General features: G+C 56.3%; 1 protein-coding gene across 1 annotated transcript; it reads right to left on the bottom strand.

The window, feature by feature from the left end:
* Positions 1 to 18332: 18332 nt before the first annotated feature.
* Positions 18333 to 19292, bottom strand: LOC309604218 (olfactory receptor 14A16-like; the record flags this gene model as incomplete). The annotated part of the gene is made up of 1 exon (XM_082339153.1): positions 18333 to 19292. One exon carries the CDS (start codon positions 19290 to 19292, stop codon positions 18333 to 18335), a length of 960 nt encoding a protein of 319 aa, XP_082195279.1.
* Between the last annotated feature and the right edge of the window lie 751 nt (positions 19293 to 20043).

Raw genomic sequence — 20043 nt, 5'->3', positions numbered from 1 at the left:
GAGGTGGGGGCAGCACCAGTCCTGACTCCCATCACTCAAGGCCGCAGAGGGTGGAAGACCCCAGGGCTGAGTAATGGGGAAGCTTCCACCCTGCTGAGGAAAATACAGACCTCCCCAACCCCCTCACCACCACCCCAGTGCCTCCTCCTGGGAGCTTCACACCCCAGCAAGGAGCCCCTTCCATCCAGCTGTGGGTCACAGCCTGGTGCTGGGGATACCCAGCCTCGGGCGGGAGGACGAGTTACCTGCTCGGGGTGGGGATGCTGCTGTCCTGGCTGGAGCTGCAGAGGAGGAAAAGGAGAGCTGGGCTGAGGGGACGGGTGTGCGGGTACTGGGGAGCCTCCTTCCCAACACGCCCTGGGTGTGTCTGGAGATGTCCCTGACACACCCCATCCAAACTGCCCCTCCAGTAGTGCTAGAAAGGGAGGCCGGGACAGGGCCCATGGCCTCTGCTCTGGGCGGCAGGCAGGATGGCACAGGTAGCCCAGGGGACAGCCCTGGGGCTGCAGGGCCCCACAGGCAGTGGCCTGAGGACACCCAGCTCCACTGAGGCTGCTCCCCACCTGGCGCCAGGCTCCTGCACTCTGCAGGAATGGTCTCGCTCTTGGGAGGTCAGGGGCCATGCCAGGACCAAGTGGGTGAACGGCCTTCTCTAGCTCCCTGCCAACACCTGAGCAAGAGGTCCCAGCCCTGCCACTCACCTGAGCAGAGCACAGCAGCGTCTTCCTTATGCCGGCAAGCACCGCCATCCCCAGGCTGGGCCCAGCAGTGATGCAGGGACAGATCCGTCCCCCAGCACTCCACCTGCTCCAGCCAGATGGGGCCTTGCCCCATCCCAAATGCGGACTCATTCAGGACAGACACCGCAGGGCCACAGCCCAGCTGCCTGCAGGCCACCTCGGCATCCTGCATGTCCCAGGAGTCGTCGCACACCGTCCCCCAGGAGCCACGGTGCCAGACCTCCACTCTGCCCGAGCACCCGTCCTCGCCTCCCACGGCACGAATCTTCTCTCTGTCTGGAGAAGGCAAAGGCCTCCCATGGCACCCAGACAGCAGGCAGAGCTGCCCAGAGCCTTTCCCGAACCGGGCGGAGCCAACTGCCTCCACTGCCCCTCCACAGCCCAGCTGGTGGCAAACGACGGCAGCATCAGACAGGTCCCAGCCATCGTCGCAGATGGTCCCCCAGCTGCCCTGGTAGTAGATCTCCACTCTCCTCGCGCAGCGCCCAGCCCCATTCACCAGCTGGACCTGCCGGCTCCCTGCAGTGGGGAGAAACCCCAGTTGCTGTCAGGGACTGGCTGCCCACCCACCTCATCATCTGGGGGGCCTGTGCAGTGCCGCTCACCCCAGCAAATGACTCCCACGTCCTCCGCAACCCCTGCCGCCAGTGCACTCTCGGGCAGGGAGGTGTTGCATTGGGTCAGGTTGGTCTCATGCCCTGCGCACCGGACCCCTCGCAGCCCTACGGGGCCCGTCCCTCACTCAGGCTTTGGGGGGTTGTAGGCTGTCTCTGCCTGTCCACACTGCAGCTGCCGGCACACCACGTTGGCCTCCCGCACGTCCCACTGGTCATCCAGGACTCTGCCCCACGTCCCACACTGGAAGATCTCCACTCACCCGTCGCACTGGCTCCCTCCACCCACCAGCCGCAGGGATGCAAAGCCGGCTGAGCCTGGGGAGAGCAGAGATGCCACAGCCACTGGAGGCACCGGGGAACATGGCACCCTTCAGGGAGGAGGGCAAGGGGGAATTCTCCAACCACACAGGACAAGATTGAGCCTTGTGCTGACAAGAAGCAAGGGCAGAGCCCAGGCCCACTCTGCAGCTCACACCCAGGTCTGCTGCTGCTGGGGGCACCCAGGCAGCTCCTGCCTGGGTGGTGGGAGGAGGATCTGCAGGGCTCTCTGTGGGGATGGGATGCGGTTGTCTGCAGCTAGAGGGATGGAGCAGAGCCCTGCAGCCCTGTCCTGGGCTCATCCCACAGCAGAAAAACACAGGAGCCGAGGCCTGCCAGTGGCACCAGGGCCTAAGGCGCTGCCCTGGGGGCAGATGCCTGCCTCCGTTCAGTCCCCTGCTCTCCCACAGCACAGCAGTCACTCTGAGCAGGCAAAGCCCTCCAGAAGGCTCCTGGGGAAGCAAGGGTTTCTCCAGGGAGAAATTCAGCCTGGTACTGCCATGGGACCCATGCTTCGGGTGGCTGTGTTGCACACAAAGGGCAAATGGAGTTAATGGAGCATTTTCCCAGCACTCACCTGAGCAAATGACAGCGGCGTTGTTCCCATGGGAGCACGGTGAGGCCCCCAGGGTGATCACTGGGCACTGTCCCAGGTGGGCTTCAGTCCCATCACAGTGGAATGAGTCTCTCCAGACAGGGCCAGTCTCTCTCCCAAAATGTTCTCCTCCAGGAATGGACTCAGCAAACCCGCAGTTGAGTTGACGACAGAGAACGTGGACATCCAAGAGATCCCAGCGGGAGGCACAGAGGGTCCCCCAGGTCCCCACCACCTGGACTTCCACCCTCCCTGCACATGCCGTGCTGCCGTTCACCAGCCTGACCCCTGTGTACTCTGGGGACAGAGAAGGAGGACTGAAGGTGGATTGGTGCTCTTGTACCCTCAGTAGCTGGCGCAGAGGCCAGAGGGACAGCATGCCTTTCTTCTCCTTCTGCACTATTGTCATGCTGCAGACAACCCATCACCCCTCCTGTCCTCACGCCCAGCCCATCATGGTCCTTGCTCTGATCCCTGACCCCCAGCACAGCTCAGGTGTTCAACACCCCACCCTGAGTCCTTACGTGTGCAGGTGACAACAGCGCTGTTCGCATGGGTGCAGGGCTGGTCCCTGGGAGGCCCCCTGGGGCAGGAGGCGAGGAGGGATTCATTCCCCACGCACTGCAGCTCTCCATCCCACATGGGACTCATCCTTTCTCCAACGTGAGCTGCCCCAGCCACAGGCAGGGCCATGCCGCACTGCAACTCCCTGCAGACCACGTCAGCAGCTTTGGGACCAAAGTGGGAGTCACAGACAGTTTTCCACTGTTCCCCCTCATGGATCTCCACCTGTCCTGAGCAGCGGCTCTTCCCTTCTACCAGCCGGACAAATCCTGGAAAAAAACAAAATAACTGGGAGTTCCCAGAGCCCTCTGACAGATACATGGCCACATCCTGCATCACCTCCAAGCAAGCCATGACCAAATGGCCCATTGCACATCCCAGGGGAAGCTGTTGGGGGAGTGTTGGTGACACGAACACATCCAGGCTCCCCTGCACCCCTTCTCTACACCACCACGGCTCTAGAGGGTACGTGTCTGTCACAGCACCAGGCACCCCTCAGACAACCTGCTGCTGCACAAGGCATCCTGTGCTGCCTGGCGTGGTCCCCCAGCACCGCAGTGGTGCGAGCAGTATGGGTCAGGGAGAACTGGTCTAGATGATAATTACTGCTGCAGCCTGCTCAGCCCCTCCAGAGCTTGGGATCAGGCAGGACCACCACCTTGATGCAGCCAGAAATGCACCCCTCTCCCAGGGGAGTTCTGGGACATTGGGAGGTTCCTGTGAGGGGCAGATGTCACAGAGCACAGAAATGGTGTGGCTGTTACCGTGGCTGGTGCCTGTCCAGACCCCTCCAATGCCTGCTTGGAGGGGGTGTCCTCAGCCAGGCACACAGTGCTCTGCCCAGAGGTGCACAGGTCCCAGGCCAAAGGCCAGGCAGAGGGACAGGAGACCCGCATGCCCCCCTGGGCTCATGCTGGCTCAGAGGGTAACAGCAGGCACAGATGAGAGTCAGTAAATGATGCCAAAGCCTCTGTTTCATGGGGCAGCGTGGGGAACCATGGGCAGGCAGGCGAGGCTGGGCAGCAGGTCAGTGCTGCCTGCATGGGGCCGTGCCCCTGTGGGGCTGTCACAGCCCCAGGCACCTCCCAGTACGAGCCTGTGCATGCCGTGATGCAGAAGGGAGCAGCCAGGGTCAAGCAGCTGCCAAGCTCCTAAGCCTCTCAGTGCTGGACCACACAGCCGAGCCCCGGGGACAGGCAGCGAAGGGCTGTGTGCCACCCTGCTCCTCTCCCAGGGCCCAGCACTCGTGCTCTCCAAAAAGCCCTTTTGATTCAGTTGAGGTACTCATGCCTGTCGAGGGGAATGACCCGGGGGACCAGCCATCTCACGCCATTCCTCCAAGGTGTGGAGTGCCAAGCAAGTCCCCCCTGGTTTCTCCAGCACAGGCACCCTCAGCACTGTTGGCTGGGAACTGGCAGAATGGGTGGAGACCAGTGGAGATCAGTGGACACCCCGGGGCAGGGATGGAGGATTCATCTGCAGCCCAAGACACTGACTGAAGAGGGGCTGAGACACTGTGGCAGGGTTAGTTCGTCCTGTGGTTGGCTCCCTCTGGGCTTTTCCCAGGGACTGGGAACACCAGCAATGACAGTCCCAGCTCAGCAGTGTGACCGGCCCCATTGGGCAGTGCTCCCGTGCCCATTTGTTGCTCCCTGAGGGCACACCCAAGGTCCCTTTCCCCATCAAATCCCCAATGGTGAAGAACAGGCTGTTCCCTTACCTGAACACATCACTCCAGCGTCCTCATCATGACCACAGTTATTTTCACCCCATCCTCCGTGTGGGCAGTCAGAGAGGGCAGATTCAGTGCCATTACAGCCAACAGCATCCATCCAAATGGGGCCAGATCCTGGCCCAAAGTGTCCATAATGAGGAGCTCCAACAGCAGACCCACAGTCCAGCTGCTTGCAAACCACTGCTGCATTGTTCATGCTCCAGTAGTCACCACACACTGTCCCCCACCGGCCCCTGTGTTTCACCTCTGCTCTCCCAGCACAGCGCCTGCCACCATTCACCAGCCTCACCTCCACAGCACCTTCAAACACAAACATGGGACCAGTCAGGAACAGCACCAAGCCCCAGCACTGTGGGTCTGGGGGAAGCCCCTGCCCAGGCCATGTCAGAGGTGCCAGGGTGGGAGCCCTCTCCCCTCCAGGCTGTCCCCAGGGCAGTGTGGGGGTCCCTTCTATCCCCATGGGCTGCGCAAGGCTGGTTGTGGGCAGTTCTAGCCCTGCTGGGTCATTCGCCATCCTACCGCACAAGGCACCTTTTCCCACCCCAACGGCCACCTGCCCCCTGCCCACACACACCTGCACACTGTGCCCAGCACAGGGCACCCTCTCTTCCCCAGCCCAGCACCCCCTCGACAGCCCCGTGTACCCAGGCCTGCAGCTTCCCATGCAAACCCCCTGCCCCGGCACCATCTATACATACCCCCACCCCCAGGGCTTTCCGTGTTCCCACTGAGACGATTCCGATGATGCCCCCACCCACATCCCCTCCTCACCCCTGGTGTCAGGGCCACTGCACTGGGCCGGGCCCCCCAGGAAGGATGTCTCTCTACGCAGATGCCCCCGTCCCCTTCTCTCTGCGGGGCACAAACTGCCCTCATGGGGTCAGGGCTCCCCTGGAACAAGGGGGCAGTCAGCAGCACACAAACCCTCCGGGGTACCCCAGAGGCTGGCAGTGCCCTGGGCATCTCTGGGTGCTGCCGTCACCAGCTAGGCCACCACTGCCTCCAGAGGCACAGTGCTGGGCAACAGGGGGTCCCAAAAGGGTACCCCAGGACAGGGTGTCTATGAATCCAGCCAGGCACAGGCCGCCTCCAGCACTGGAGCCCTGGAAAAGGAGGGACTCTCCCACCCAGACAGGCAGGCACAGGGTCCATGGACTTGAGCACCTTCTGACCCTCATCTCAGTAGCACCTGCAAAGCAACCCCATTCCCAGACAGATCCCGATGACCATGCGGGTACCCGCTGGCCCTGGGCTATGGGACAATGGAACTGGCACTTACCTCTGCACAGCTGTACCCAGAGGAGCAGCCACAGCATCTGAGGGGACAGGAGTCCCTCTGGGCCCATCCGGAGCCTCCTGCCCTGCCAGCACATCCCTGCCGCACCACACTCCCTGCCACAGCTCCTGGGGACTCATGGGGACAATGATGATGGGAGGGCAATATATCTCTGCAGATGCCAGCCCAGCTACAGGACGAGCCAATCAAAGCAGCAGGACCTTTTTAGACATTATCGGGAGCTATCTCCCCTCCGACACAGCCCAGCCCTCCAATGAACTTCTCCAGTGCCATTCATGCCCATATATGAGAGACGGCTCTGCTGCAGGTGTCACGTCACTGTGGTGGGGGGCTGTCACAGGACAGGGCTGGTTGTCGGGGGAGAAAAAGGGTTTTTCACCCCTTGAACCCTGCTGTGTTGACCAGGAGCACTGGGCATCTCCTATGCCAGGCACGTCCAAGAGCCCAAGGTGGGAGTGTCCAGCCACGCCCGTGCCATGGGAACCACAGGGCTGGGACTGCACCAGAGGCTGTGTCAGGAAGGGAAGGAAGGAGCCCCTGACCCTGCTACAGACCCCGCTGTGCTGGGAGCAGCAGCTGGGAAAGGGCCTTAGCCCAGGCCAGAGCCCCATCCCAGGAGTGCTGGCTCACCCATCCTTCCCTGGAGAGCCCCTTGGAAGGTCCCTCATGTCCCTGCCCTGGCAGCAGACCCACAGCCCAGAGGCTCAGACATGTCCCTGACTCTCAGCCTGTCACCAAGGGGCCGTTATTCCCCACAGGCGGATCAGGAGCTCCAGCCTGCAGGTGTACAAACCACAGTCCCCGTGGCCTCGCAGCGCTCCCCGCGCTCCCCCCGCAGCGCCCAGGCAGGAAGTCTGTGGTTTCCTCCTGGCACCGTGCCCAGGCACATCCCGGCGGTGCCCCCGAGCCACCCCCGCCCCGACTGCTCCAGCGAGGGCTGCAGGGGCTGCTCCTTCAGCCTCACAGACACGGGGCCGGGCAGCTCCTGTCCCCTGTGATGCCCTTGGGACAGCACACGGCCGCTCTGCACCGAGCCCCACAGCCATGGGGTGCCATTGGTGATGTGACCACTGCCACCCTCCTACTGCTACCTCTGTGCGCTCATGGGTTATACTGACGGTGACCTCACACCCTCCTCCTGCCAACGCTGCGTGCACACAAGTTACACTGTCACACATGTGTGTGGTGTATGGACTTCTGCTGCTGATGGTTCTTCCAAAAAGTCATATTTGGCCGTGGTGTAAATATTATTTTGGTGACATCAGAAGCACCTACATGAGCTATGTGCCAGCTCCTGGCCTATCAGCTACTCAGCCACAGATGATGTCATAGCGTCTACCTCTGATATTGGCCTGCTCCTGCCCTATCAGCTATTCAGGCACCCATGACCTCACAAGAACATGTACACCTGTCTGCCATGTACTCGCTGTTGGGGTACTCAGCCTCCAGCGACCTCACAAGCACCCATAAGGGCCATGCACCTGGTCCTGGCCTATCAGCTATTCAGATAAGAGTGACATCACAAGTACATACCCAAGCCATGTGTCTCCCTCTTGCCTAGCAGCTCCTCAGGCACCGGTGACCTGACCACCACATATCCACCTACTTGCTATCCACTCGTCTATGCGATACAAAGGCACAAGTGACCTCACAACCTCCAACACAAGCCACGTGCATGCTTTTGGCCTATCAGCTACTCAGGCATCAGTAATCTCACAACCACTTACACAAGCCACGTCCCAGCTCTCAGCCTATCATCTACTCAAGCACATACCAACCTATTTGCTATGTGCTGACATGGCGGGGTGACCTCACGTGGCAGCCCCCACCCTGTCACTTGCTCACTCCCCATCAACGGGATGGAGGAGGGAATTGGAAGAGAAAAGCGAGAAAACAAATCTCATGGGTCGAGATAAAGACAGTTTAATAAGTGGAGGAGTAAGCACTCACAGCAGGAGATCAATGCCTGGCCAGTCTCTGAGCAAAGGACACTTTGGAGAACACACCCTCCTCCCCAGTTTTATTGCTGACCATGACATCATATGGCGTGCAAAATCGACTTGGTCAGTTGGGGTCAGCTATCCTGGTTTTGTCCCCTCCCAGCCTCTTGCCACAGCCAGCCTCCTCGCTGTTGAGAGAAACAGAGAAGGCCTTGATGCTGTGCAAGCTATCTTGATGTTGCTCAGCAACAAGCTTGAGCAAGCTTGATGTTGCTCAGCAATAGCTACAATGTTCGTGTGCTGTCAAAGCTGTTTTGGCCACCAAGGCAAAGCACAGCACCACAGGGACTGCTAAGAAGAAAATTAACTTCATCCCAGCCGGACCCAGTACAATCTCCACCCATTATTCCATACCGTGTGCATCCCGCTCAGGTCCTACAGTATTCAATACATTTCCATCCACCACCACCACTCCCTTCCCCATCCTTTGACATGACATAGACACAGCATACTGGGTTTGCCTGGTCTGGCTCAGGTGGACCTGGACAAGTCCCAGCACACTCCTGACTTCTCCCCTCACTCAGTCAGCCAGAGCTTTTTTGAAGCAGTCAACCAGGTTATCAACCTCAGGACAAGGAATCACATGTATCACCAGCCCACACCCCACACTGGACTTACAGGTAGCTGTCTGATCCCCCACAGCCCTGGGGAAAGGGAGTTCCCCACCAGCACCCTTCCCCTCTCTTTGGCACCTCAAAATCCAGTTTGCTGTTCATGGGCTAGTTCCTCTTGTTCACATGGTCTTTGCTCAGATCCTCTGTGGGTCTTTTCCATGTGGTCCTCATGCACATATTCTTCTGAAGCTAGCATTTTGTCCTGTTTTTTTCATTTTCACTGACAGCATTGCCTGTGTCTTGCAGGAGAGAGAAAAGCTGAGAGGCTTCCCCAGTTCACCCTGTGTGGCCATCCTGCTGGGCTGGGCTGGGATGTGGGAGCCTCCTAGGCCGGTTCACAGGACTGGGCTCTTCTTTGTATGCTGACAGGATTTGGGCCAAGGGCCCCTTGGTGGCCTCCTGGGAGGGGGCCATAGCCCTCGGGCATGTTCCAGCTTGGCTGTGTCCTCCCCACCCTCTTGAGCTTCCCCCCACCCCAGACATGTCTGGGCTGCTTCTGCAGCCTGGTAAAGTGGGGGACCTTGACCACCCTTGTCCTTTGCTTTCTATTCACATTTAAACTCTGATTATTCCTTCCAGTAGCTCTTATTAAAGAAGGTTTTATCCATTTGATACCTATGTTGCAATTGCTATATAGATTCAATTTCTCTGCATTTATAAATGTTTACGTATATCTATATATAAATGCATACACATGTCTATGTGTATAGAAGTACATGTATTTAAAATACTGTCTCTAATCATAAATAAATAAAAATATAGTTATACTTATTTGTACACTCAGTTTTAGATATATTTCTAAAAATGTATCTATTGTACATAAATGTACATATTTTTCTATCTGAGCACGTCCTTGTCCAAAGGAGGCAGGCAGCCAATCAAAGGGCTGCATGGGAACACATGGGTCTGACGGTATCAATGAAATGGCTGCCAGCCAACCACAGTGCAGTATGAGAACACGTGGGGAATGAGGCTGTCACAAGTGGTGGCCTCCCTGTACGTAATGACAGGGGGCTTCCCTTGCTGACTGCTTCTGGGTGCAGCGGGAGGGGAGGCTCCTCTTGCCAGCCAATCACAGGATTCCCTGAGAAGACGTGGGTTTGATGCTCTCAAGCAATTGCTGTCAGCCAATCACAGAGCAGTGTGATGTTGAAGATCATGGCAGCTCACTGTCATCAAATGGTGGCACCACGTCATAAAATGGCACCACCACGCCCCAAATGGCAGCCTAAACAAAATGGTGGTCAAAACAAAATGGCAGCCCCGGTGTATGCAGGGGAAGGGCCTTCTGGGTCAGATGTACTTCCGGGTCAACCAGAAGGGCTGGCTGCTCCTTCCAGCCAATCACAACCAAGCACGTGACCCGTAGAGGGGAGTGCCTTCCAGGGCAAATGGCCCCTGAGGCAGCTGGGAAGGGGCAGGACTTCTGCATATCTGCTGGTGGGCGGGGCATGGCGCGTGTCTGCCCTCCGGTGGCGGTGGTGCCTGTGCTCCTGGCGTGTTCCAGGGCCGTGACCCAAACGAGCACAAGGAAGGCTCGTGGTGAGGTAAAAATGCTCCTTTGAACCGCTGTCAGAGAACGGGTCACTGCGATGTCAGAGCTTCAGTGTCTGTGCCTGACGTGAGAACTTTGCCGCCTCCCTGTGCTTCCAGGCTGCACAACCCTTCTCCAAAAAACCGCTGCGGGACCCTCCTGGGTCTCGTGGGAAAATGTGCACGACTGTGGTGAGGATCCCCTGGGAGCAGGGACAGCACAAAGCCTTTTCTGCGTGCCTCCTCCCCTGGCTGTGGTCTCCCTCTTTATCAGCACCTGAAGGCCCCCTCCATCTCCTTCCCATCCCTGGGTCTGGTGGTGGCAGCTCTGTACTCAGTGGTGCCTCCAGCAGTGACCCCCTCATCTACAGCATGAGGAACCAGGAGCTCAAGGGTGGAATTAGCATTACATGAAAGGTTCTGCAATAGTGATCAACTCTCCATCTCTCTCCACAAGCGACTCCCAGGATATCCCATCCAAACCTGGTGCTTTGGTGTATTGTCATTATTTTTGTCATTATCATTTAACTTTAACATTATTGTTACTTGTGGTCATGATGTTCCTAGAGAAATGTTTGGATTTGTCTCGCTTCTCCAGAGGCATGAACCTGCTCTGTCTCACCTGGAGCCTGGGTAAGAGTGTGTCTAACACCGGGGCGGAGCTGACTGCCCCATAGCCTCTCTGTAATAAAACGGGATCTCCCCCATGCAGTGGGGAGATGAGCAGCAGCCATCCCCATCCAGCTGGAGCTGCTCCACACCCTGAGCAGCAAGGCCAGTGTGGAGTCGCCCTGTGACCCCAGGCACCACAGCCAAATCACCCTGCAGAGCAGCATCGCCAGCTCGGGGCCCTGCAGGGGTGGTGGGGAGGGGGCGAGGAACGGCCAGGTAGATGGGAGGAGGGTTAGGGAGAGATCAGAACAGAGATGACCTGGGCTGGAAATTGCCTCAGAGACAAAAACAGCAGCGTTCACCTAAACCAAGACAATGCCCAGGGTGTGGGTCCCCTAAAGCATGGTCATGGTGCAGAGCCAGAAGTCCTTGCTGTCTGGGAGCTCCACCAGGCCTGGGAAGCAGATGAAGAAGGACTGGTGCTCACGACTGCGCATCCCTTCGTGCCATCGCCCCTCCTCAAGGGTGGCATCGAAAGGGAGGCTGGGACCCTGCATCAGGGCTTGCTCTGAAGGAAGCATGACTCAGCCCAGAGTTCCCCTCAGTCCCTAGCCAGGCAGGGCTGTCACCCCAGTCAGTGCAATTGCTCTGGGGACCCATTGACACGCTGGGTTGGGAGATGCAGGGCAGGCAGGATTGACCCCAGCACTCCTAGTAGCCTCTCTGCAGCCAGAGCAGCTCTCCACAGCTGGGAGGAGATGCACTGCTGCTTTCTCCATGGTCAGGGCTCTTTGGGGGCTGTAGCCACTGGCACTGCCTGCTGGGAAGCCCAGACCTAGTTCTGAGCCCCGGTGCCCTGCACCACAGCTCTTAGTACCTCCCCTCCCATGCCACCATCCTCTCTCAGAAGCACCACCAAGTGCATTACTCCCTTGGCAGGTATGCAGAGGAGCTGCTGGAGGTCTTCTCTGCTCCCCCATGCTGCCCCCAGCTCTGCCTCAGTGTCAGCCCACAGGCACTGCCACATTCCCTCCCTGTTAGGTGCTGGGTGTCTCCACATGCCCTCCTCCGAGCTCATGCAGGGATCCCCAGGGTGTCTCTCTCCTTGGACCTGTCCACCAATGCCTGGCGGTGCAGTCGCAGGGGATCCCGGTGTTGCCGGAGAGAAGGTTGTGATTGTCCTTGGTCAGAGTAGGCATCAGGATCTGTCTAGCAGTCAGGAGAGAAAGAAGAGGACAAGACAAAACGAGAACAAGAAGCATGAGGGGGATTTTCAAATGAGGTTTAAGGAAAAAAGCCCACACCTTTATAGTTGCTTCGTGTTGGGACTGGGGCCCAGAGATTTTCAAAACTCAAGTGGAGAAAACACTGACCAGCCTGATCTAAGGGACAAACTCTCCCTGCTCAGAGCAGATTGTGGCACTAGAGACCTCCATTGGTTCCTTCTGACTCTTCTTCGCGGTATCTGTGGAGATTGCCTAGTCTGGTCTAGACTAGGGGCACCTACTGGGGTTGCCCAATACAGGCTGCAGCTGGGTTTGGAATATCTCCATGGACAGAGGCTCCACAACCTCTCTGGACAACCTGTTCCAGTGATCCACCCCTCTCACAGGAGAAAAGTGTTTTCTTATGTTGAGATGGAAGCTCCTGTGCTTCTGTTTCTACCCATTGTCTGTCACTGGGCACCACGGAGAAAAGTCTGGCTCCCTCTTCTTCATTCTCTCCCATCAGGTGTTGATACACATTGATAAGATCCCCATGAGCCTTCCCTTCTCCAGGCTAAAAAGTCCCAGCTCTCTCAGCCTTTCCTCCTGAGGGATTCCTGTGTGCCTTCATCATCTTTGTGGCCCTTTGCTGGACTCGTTCCAGTAAGTCGATGTCTCTCTTGTACGGGGCAGCCCAGCACTGGACGTAGAGCTCCATATGTGGCCTCACCAGCGCTGACTAGAGGGGCAGGATCACCTCTCTCGACCTGCTGGCAAACCTCTCCTGAATGCGGCCCAGGAGGCTGTCGGCCTGCTTTGCCAGACAGCCACACTGCTGGCTCGTAGTCAGCTGGTTGTCCACCAGGACCCCCTGATCCTTCTCTAGAAACCTGCTTTCCAGCCAGCCATCACCCAGCCTGTCCTGGTCCATGGGGTCCTTCCTGCCCAGGGGCAGGACTCTGTGTTTCCCTTTGTTGAACTTCATGAGGTTCCTCTCTGCCCAGTTCTCCAGCCTGCCCAGGTCCTTCTGAGCAGCAGTGCAACCAGCCGGTGTATCAGCCACTCCTCCCAATTTTAGATCATCCACAAACTTGCTCAGGATGCCCTTGGTCCCATCCTCCAGGACTGTAATGAAAGGCTGAACAAAATGGGACCCAGTATCAACCCTTGGGCTACCCCACTGGTGATTATCCTCCAGCTGGACTTTGTGCCACTGGACACAACCCTCTGGGACTCAGTCAGTTTTCAGTCCCTCTCATTTTCCACTTAGCCAGTCCATACTTGCTCAGCTTGTCTATAGGGGTAGAATGGGAGACAGGCTGACAGCTCCCTGCATCCTCTTTCTTGCTCTGCTTCAAGATAAGGTTTCCATTTGCTGTCTTCCCATCCTCAGGAACCTCACCAAATCCCCTTGACCTTTCAAACATGATTTCAGGTGGCCTTACAAGGACATCAGCCATCTTCCTCAGCACTCATGGGTGCATCCCCTCAGGTCCCAAGGACTTATGCACGTGCGATTTGTTTCAATGATGTTCCCTAAGCTGAGACTCCTGCACCAAGGGTAAGTCTTCCTTGCTCCTTGCCTCTGGTCTTGGGGGCCTGGGATTCCTGAAGGTTGGTCTTACCAGTAAACGCAGAGAGGAAGAAGACGTGGAGTACCTTGGCCCTCTCTGTGTTCTCTGTCACCAGGGTTCCACCCCATCTACCAGCAGGCCTATATTTTCCTGAGCCGTCCTTTTGCTGCTGGCATCATTGTTAAATCCTTTCTTGATGCCCTTCATGTCCAGATGGAATCACCAGATTGAGATCAAGATGGGCTTTGGCTTTCCTAACACCCTCTCTGAATGCTCGGGAGGTTCTTGGTGCCCTCCAGAAACCTCCTGAGTGTCTTGTGCCCTGCTGTGCTGCCTCTCTGGCAGATGTCCAGCTGGGTAATGTCCCCCACGAGTACCAGGGCCTGCAAATGAGAAGCTGCTTCTACTTGTCGGAAGAAGGCCTCATCTGTTGCTTCTTCCTAATCCAGTTGGTCCACAGCAGACACCAACTACAACATTACCCGTGGTAATGTTGCTCTGCCCACTAATCCTGATCCATTGGCTCTCATCTGGCTCCTCACCTGTCACTAGCAGAGCTCCATGCTTTCCTTCTGCTCGCCCACAGACAGGGCACTTTCCCCTCCTCACTGACCTGCCCCATCCTTCCTAAAGAGGCAGCTTCCATCCATGGCCACGCTCCAGTGGTGTGAGCTATCTGACCATGTCCCTGATACCCAAGTGAGATTACAGCTCAAGAACTGCCCACAGACTCCTAATTCCTCCTGTTTGCTCCCCAAGCCATCTGCATTCCTGTGCAGGCCCATCAGAGGTGTGCCCAGCCATGCTGATTGCCTGCTGAGACTGAGGGCTACTTGACAGGTGCCCACAAACAGCCCTGGTTGTACCCTTTGCTTCACCTCCAACTTTCTGATTCCCTGTGTCCCTTCTCCCAAGTTCTTCCCTTTGGTCATCCTCAATCCCTCTCATTCATTCAAGAAGCCCACCCCTGATTTCCCTTTACCCACTGGCCCTGGCTTTGCTTGCCTGTTGCCCTCCTTTGGTGTTTCTGGGCTGGCAGCATTGGGAATTCCTACCTTGGTCAGCAAGGCCATTAAACTGCTACCTCCTTTTATTATCCATCATGGCCTTCAATTCCTCATGCTGTCATCTTGTTAGAGGCACCACAGGACAGGGTGAGCCACCTACACGCACACATGAACAGCTGACACAAGGAAGATTCAGTTCATGGGGACCCTGGGAATCTCTGGGATTTGGCCAACAGAAAGCTCATCAAGTTTGACAAGGAGAAGTGGCCAGTCCTGCATCAGGGGAAGAATAACCCCATGTATCAGGGCAAGCTTGGAGCTGACCAGCTGAGGGGTGAGCCTGCGGAGAAGGCCGTGGTCACTACAAGGGATGCTATAGGAGCCAGTGGAGCATGCTGACCATGAATAAGGCCAGCGGCACACGGGGCTGAATTAGGATGAGCGTAACCACCCAGACAAGGGGAGTTGCCTTGACTCAGCACTGTTGTGGCCACATCTGAAATAATCTGTCCTGGTGTGGGGCTCCATGTTCTGCAGGAATGAGGAGGAACTGGAGAAGGTCCAGAGGTGGCCTGCCAAGCTGGGCTGAAGGGGCTGAATCACATGGCTTGTGTGGAGAGACCGAGGGACCTGGGCTGCTTTGGCCTCATGGCATACAGGCCAAGGGCAAGGTTGTAGTAGCCTGCAGTCGCTTGAGAGGTGGTTTCAGGGAGGATGAAGATTTCCTTTGTAGAGGAAACAGCATGAGGAAGGAAAAGCTTTGGAGTCTGAGCCTGGGCATGAGGAAGATGAAATGTCACTTGAAGGGTAGTGGCGTGGTGCAACGGGTCACTGGTGGTGGTGGTGTTTGTCTGTGATCAGCCCATGGCTTTCTGTTTCAGAGAGAGATATTGGTACAGGCAGGGACATGGGAGGATGAGAGCAAGGTGGGGAAGTGGATCGTGTGTCTACAGCCTGCAGGGAAACAGGCACAGGCGTGGGACAGCGTAGGACATCCTGGGGTGGAGATGGCCAACGACGACAGCCATACAAGAACTGCTTTTGACAGAGAGATAGGAAGGGATAGATATAAATGCAAGGAAGAAGCTGATGAAAGAGTGAATTTGACTCCTGAAAGATGGGGCGAGTTTCTAAGTCCCTGAAGCTCAAAGCAGTGACGAGATAATTGGGAGGCATCTGAATGAACAAAAAGCAGGGGGAGGAGGGAGCCTGGAGAGCAATGGGAAGGGCAAATGTCCCACTACCTCTGCTGAGAAGATGCCCTTAGACATGGTCATTTAATCAAGAGAGGTGGGAAGACCTGAAAGATAAGGGAGACTGAATACGCAGCGTAATATGATAGAGCAGCCATAATGCAAGTACAGGAGATCAGTATTTTTTCTCCTATGATTAATGCACTCCCTGCAAATTCCCACTCTGGCATGATGGGAAAACCCTGCCACTATATTAAAAGTACTCAATTGTTTCAGCTGGTGAAAATGGGCTCCTATTTTTTTCTCAGTGTTGCAGATTTGTTCACCTTTCCAGGCAGACCTTGTTTGCCTGACCATAAAACATCCAGGGCAGCTTTTAGAGACCTCCGTGTACCCGAGGTGTTTGCCTGGGGCTGGCAGCTATCAGGCAGGACATATGGGAGAGCAGAGCCCCTCGGGATCTGCAGGCAGAGGCTGGGCAGGGGGTTCCCAGGGCATCTGCACTGGCAGGAGGTGTCTGTGTCCCTGTAGCTGAAGGCATTTGGGTCCTACATCCAACCACAATAAAATTTAAAAGCTGAAAAGTGTTTTTAAACATTTTCTTTGCTTTGCAGCTTTCTGTTTAATTCTTTGTTTTATGTTTATTGACATTTTCTAAACATCTTTCTTTTCGGACTAGCAGCATTTAAAGAAAAGGTCATTTTGTGTCTTGCTCAGAGCCCTGTGCCCCCAAGACAGTTCCTGCCCAGGACTGTCAGTGATACCCCTCAGTCTTTGCCGAGAGAGAGTCACACTGGGGTATCGACCTCTTTTCACTGCCTGAGATGTTAGTTTAGGTGGTCACATACAGCACAGGAAGATTCCTGCCCCATAAACATTTGCTCTGTGGTTCTCAGAGAAGGGGCCTGACACCATAGGATCAGTTCAAGTTGGAGGGGATGTCGGGAGTCCTGCAGTCCAACCTGCCAGAAAAAAAAGGGTCAGACCAGGTTGTTCATGGCTTGATCCAGTCTGAGTCTGGAAACCTCCAAGGACGGAGTCTGCACAGCATCTCTGGGTGACCTGCTCCAACGCTTGGCTAAGCTCACACTGAAAGAGACTTTCCTTATCTGCAGGCTTAATCTCTCCTCTTTCACCTTCCACCCCCTGTCTTTTGTCCTCCTGCCATGCCCCATGGTGAAAAGCCTGTCTCTCTATTCTCCATCAAGTCCTTGTAGGTACTGGCAGGCCACAGTGAGGTCCTCTCAGCCTTCATTTCCCCAGGCTGTGCTAGCTCATCTCCCTCAGCCTCTCCTCAGGGGAAAGGTGCTCCAGTCCCTGACCATCTTGGAGGTCCTTTGCTTCAAGCAGAGGGATTCAAGCACTGAGCCCAGCAGGAGGCTGGAAATGGCCAAACAGGACAATTCACCCATAAACTTGGGGTGTGCTGCCAGTGCTGGAAATGGCCAGGGAGAAAGGCTGGGGGGTTACAAATGCCCTGGGGCACCTGCCCCAATCTCCATGGCACCAAAGGCACAGAGCAGCCTCCTCTCTCCTGTCTCTGCAAGTCTCAGCTCCCTTCCATGAGCCCTGGCTCTGCAGCACCAACCCCCTGGTGTGAGTCCTCACCCTGCAAGGTCAGACAGCTCAGCTAACTTCAGTGCATTCCTCTCCTGAGCACTTCCCAGCCCAGCCCAGTCCCTCTCTGGCTCTCCCCATCACTTCCCGCCCCCTACCCCTCTCCCCCCTGTCCAGCCCAGAAAAGCAGCCCATTCTGGGCTGACCCCATGGCAGTGCCCATTGATGGGTACTGCAGAGCTCTGCACACTCAACCCCACAGCCCCCGCCCCCCTGAAGGTCACAGTAGCTCCTGGGAGGCAGAGAGGTGTCTCAGCCTCCCCATCAGGTGCAGGGCTGAGGGCCAGCCATGGCATGAGGAGTTGGAAGCCAGTGGCTGCTCCTGTCTCCAAGACATCCTTATTGTCCACTGCCAGCAAGGCCCTCTGTGCCAGCCCCTCTCCCAGGAAAAGACTCCTGGCCCAGGGGATCCTCAGGCTGCTCCGGCTGCCCAAGCAATAGAAAAGCCTGCCCGAGCTGGTGCATTCAGAAATAGATTTCTCTTTGCCATTTATAACCCCCTGGAAGCACAGAGGTGCTTCTTTGCTCTTCTCCAGGCATCTCCCTGCCCCCAGAGAGCCTTTCACCAGGGAAGTTTGTCTGTCCTGGCCTGACGTGCCGCTCCTACCCCCTCCCCGTGCTCTCCACAGGGCCCCAGGCTGTTGGTACTGCTCTGCAGAGCGAGTGGGCCGTGGTGCCTGAAAGCCATGGGGTGATGTCCCAGGCAGATCCCTGTCGATCATTCACCATCTCCAGAGGAACTGGGCACCCACAGGTGAAGGCTCAGCCCAGGCCCATTCTCTAACACATTGCCCCATGCCCTCCTCTCCCCATCCCATGGAGAAGCCAAGCAAAGCAGCACGGCATTGTGGGGGCAGTTTCTTCAGCCTGACCTCAGCTTTGGCAGAAGAGCCCAACCTCCAGGCACCAGCACTGAGGAAATCCCCTTTTATTCCAGAGATGCGACATGGGAGGCAAGCTGTACCATTGTGCCAGCCACATGTGAACAGGCCTCTGGGTCAGACAGTCTGGGTTCAGGCCTCTGGTGAGGCGGAGTGGATGCAGGCATGGACAGACACGGTTATCACAGGCAAAATGCCCAAAACACGGGTTTCTTGAGATGAATTTGAAATTACTTCTGAAGTGACACGAGCAGGTTAATGCTGCTGAAAAGAGCTGATTGAATCAGCTGCTTCAATGTGTCTTTAAGCTCCTGGTTCCTCATGCTGTAGATGAGGGGGTTCACTGCTGGAGGCACCACTGAGTACAGAACGGCCACCACCAGATCCAGCGATGGGGAGGAGATGGAGGGAGGCTTCAGGTAGGCAAAGATGCCAGTGCTGATAAACAGGGAGACCACAGCCAGGTGAGGGAGGCACATGGAAAAGGCTTTGTGCCGTCCCTGCTCAGAAGGGCTCTTCAGCACAGCCCTGAAGATGTGCACATAGGACACCACAATGAAAACAAAACACCCAAATTCCACAAAGATACTAACCACAATAACCCAAAATTCCCTGAGGTATGCATCTAAGCAGGAGAGCTTGAGGATCTGGGGGATTTCACAGAAGAACTGGTTCACAGCATTGCCTTGGCAGAGTGGGAGTGAAAACGTACTGGCAGTGTGCAGCAGAGAATTGAGAAAGCCACTGCCCCAGGCAGCTGCTGCCATGTGGACACAAGCTCTGCTGCCCAGGAGGGTCCCATAGTGCAGGGGTTCGCAGATGGCAACGTAGCGGTTGTAGGCCATGATGGTGAGAAGAAAATATTCCCCTACCATCAAGAAGGGAAAGAAAAAGATCTGGGCAGCACATCCCTGGTAGGAGACAGCCCTGGTGTCCCAGAGGGAATTGGCCACGGCTTTGGGAACAGTGGTAGAGATGGAGCCCAGGTCGAAGAGGGTGAGGTTGAGGAGGAAGAAATACATGGGGGTGTGGAGGAGTTGTTCACAGACTACAGCGGTGATGATGAGGCCGTTGCCCAGGAGGGCAGCCAGGTAGATGCCCAGGAAGAGCCAGAAGTGCATGAGCTGCAGCTCCCGTGTGTCCGTGAATGCCAGGAGGAGGAACTCAGTGATGGAGCTGGCATTGGACATTTGCTGCCTCTGGGCATGGGGACCTGTGCAAGGAGGAAAAGTCATTGACAAGTTAGGGGAGACTTTTCTGAGCAAAACTAAAAGCCATTTCCTACAGACCCTCCCCTTGCTGCACACAAACACACATAAACACACACACATTTCCCTTTTCTAGGAGACCTTCCTTCAGCTCCATGGCTGAAGCTGTGCTTTGGTGCTGGTTGAATGTGCCATGAGGAGCTGGGCCTCTGCCCTCTGGCTGCCGAGGTGTCAGCCCCGCTGTGCAGCAGTGAGTTCATGGGAATGGTGGAAGCACGGTCCAATCCTAGTATTCAGCTTTGTCAGATGAAACCATCTCTAATGCAGAAGGGCTTGTCAGCATCTGCACTCCCAGTGCTAACTAATAAGGATTGCAGAAGGCAGACTGAAAAGTTTTTTTGAAAAATAATTTCTCCCCTCTTCTTTGAGGATTGTTTTGGGATGTCAGAAACCCTCAGTATTTCTGTTGCACTCAGGGAGAACAGAGCAAATCCTGCAAGGCAAGAGGATTGCCTTGAGATTAGAGCAGAGTGAGGGGAGCTGGTCTGTCCCTAAGTCCGAGAGGCCCTGGCCTTGCACCTTTCTGAGACTGAGGGCGATCACACTGCTGTGTTCCTGTGAAAAGCCAGCAGACACTGCTGAGAGCACAGGGATCCAGTGCAGACCACTAAATGTCTCATCCTTTCTCAAGGCCTCAGCAGCCCACTTGTAGCCAAGGACACACAGGGCTCAT

This window comes from Platalea leucorodia (genome assembly GCF_965183815.1).
Source record: "Platalea leucorodia genome assembly, contig: HAP1_HAP1_SCAFFOLD_475, whole genome shotgun sequence".
NCBI lineage: Eukaryota > Metazoa > Chordata > Aves > Pelecaniformes > Threskiornithidae > Platalea > Platalea leucorodia.
The sequence above is the reverse complement of the archived record's forward strand: the minus strand, read 5'-3'. Positions and strand labels throughout refer to the sequence as shown.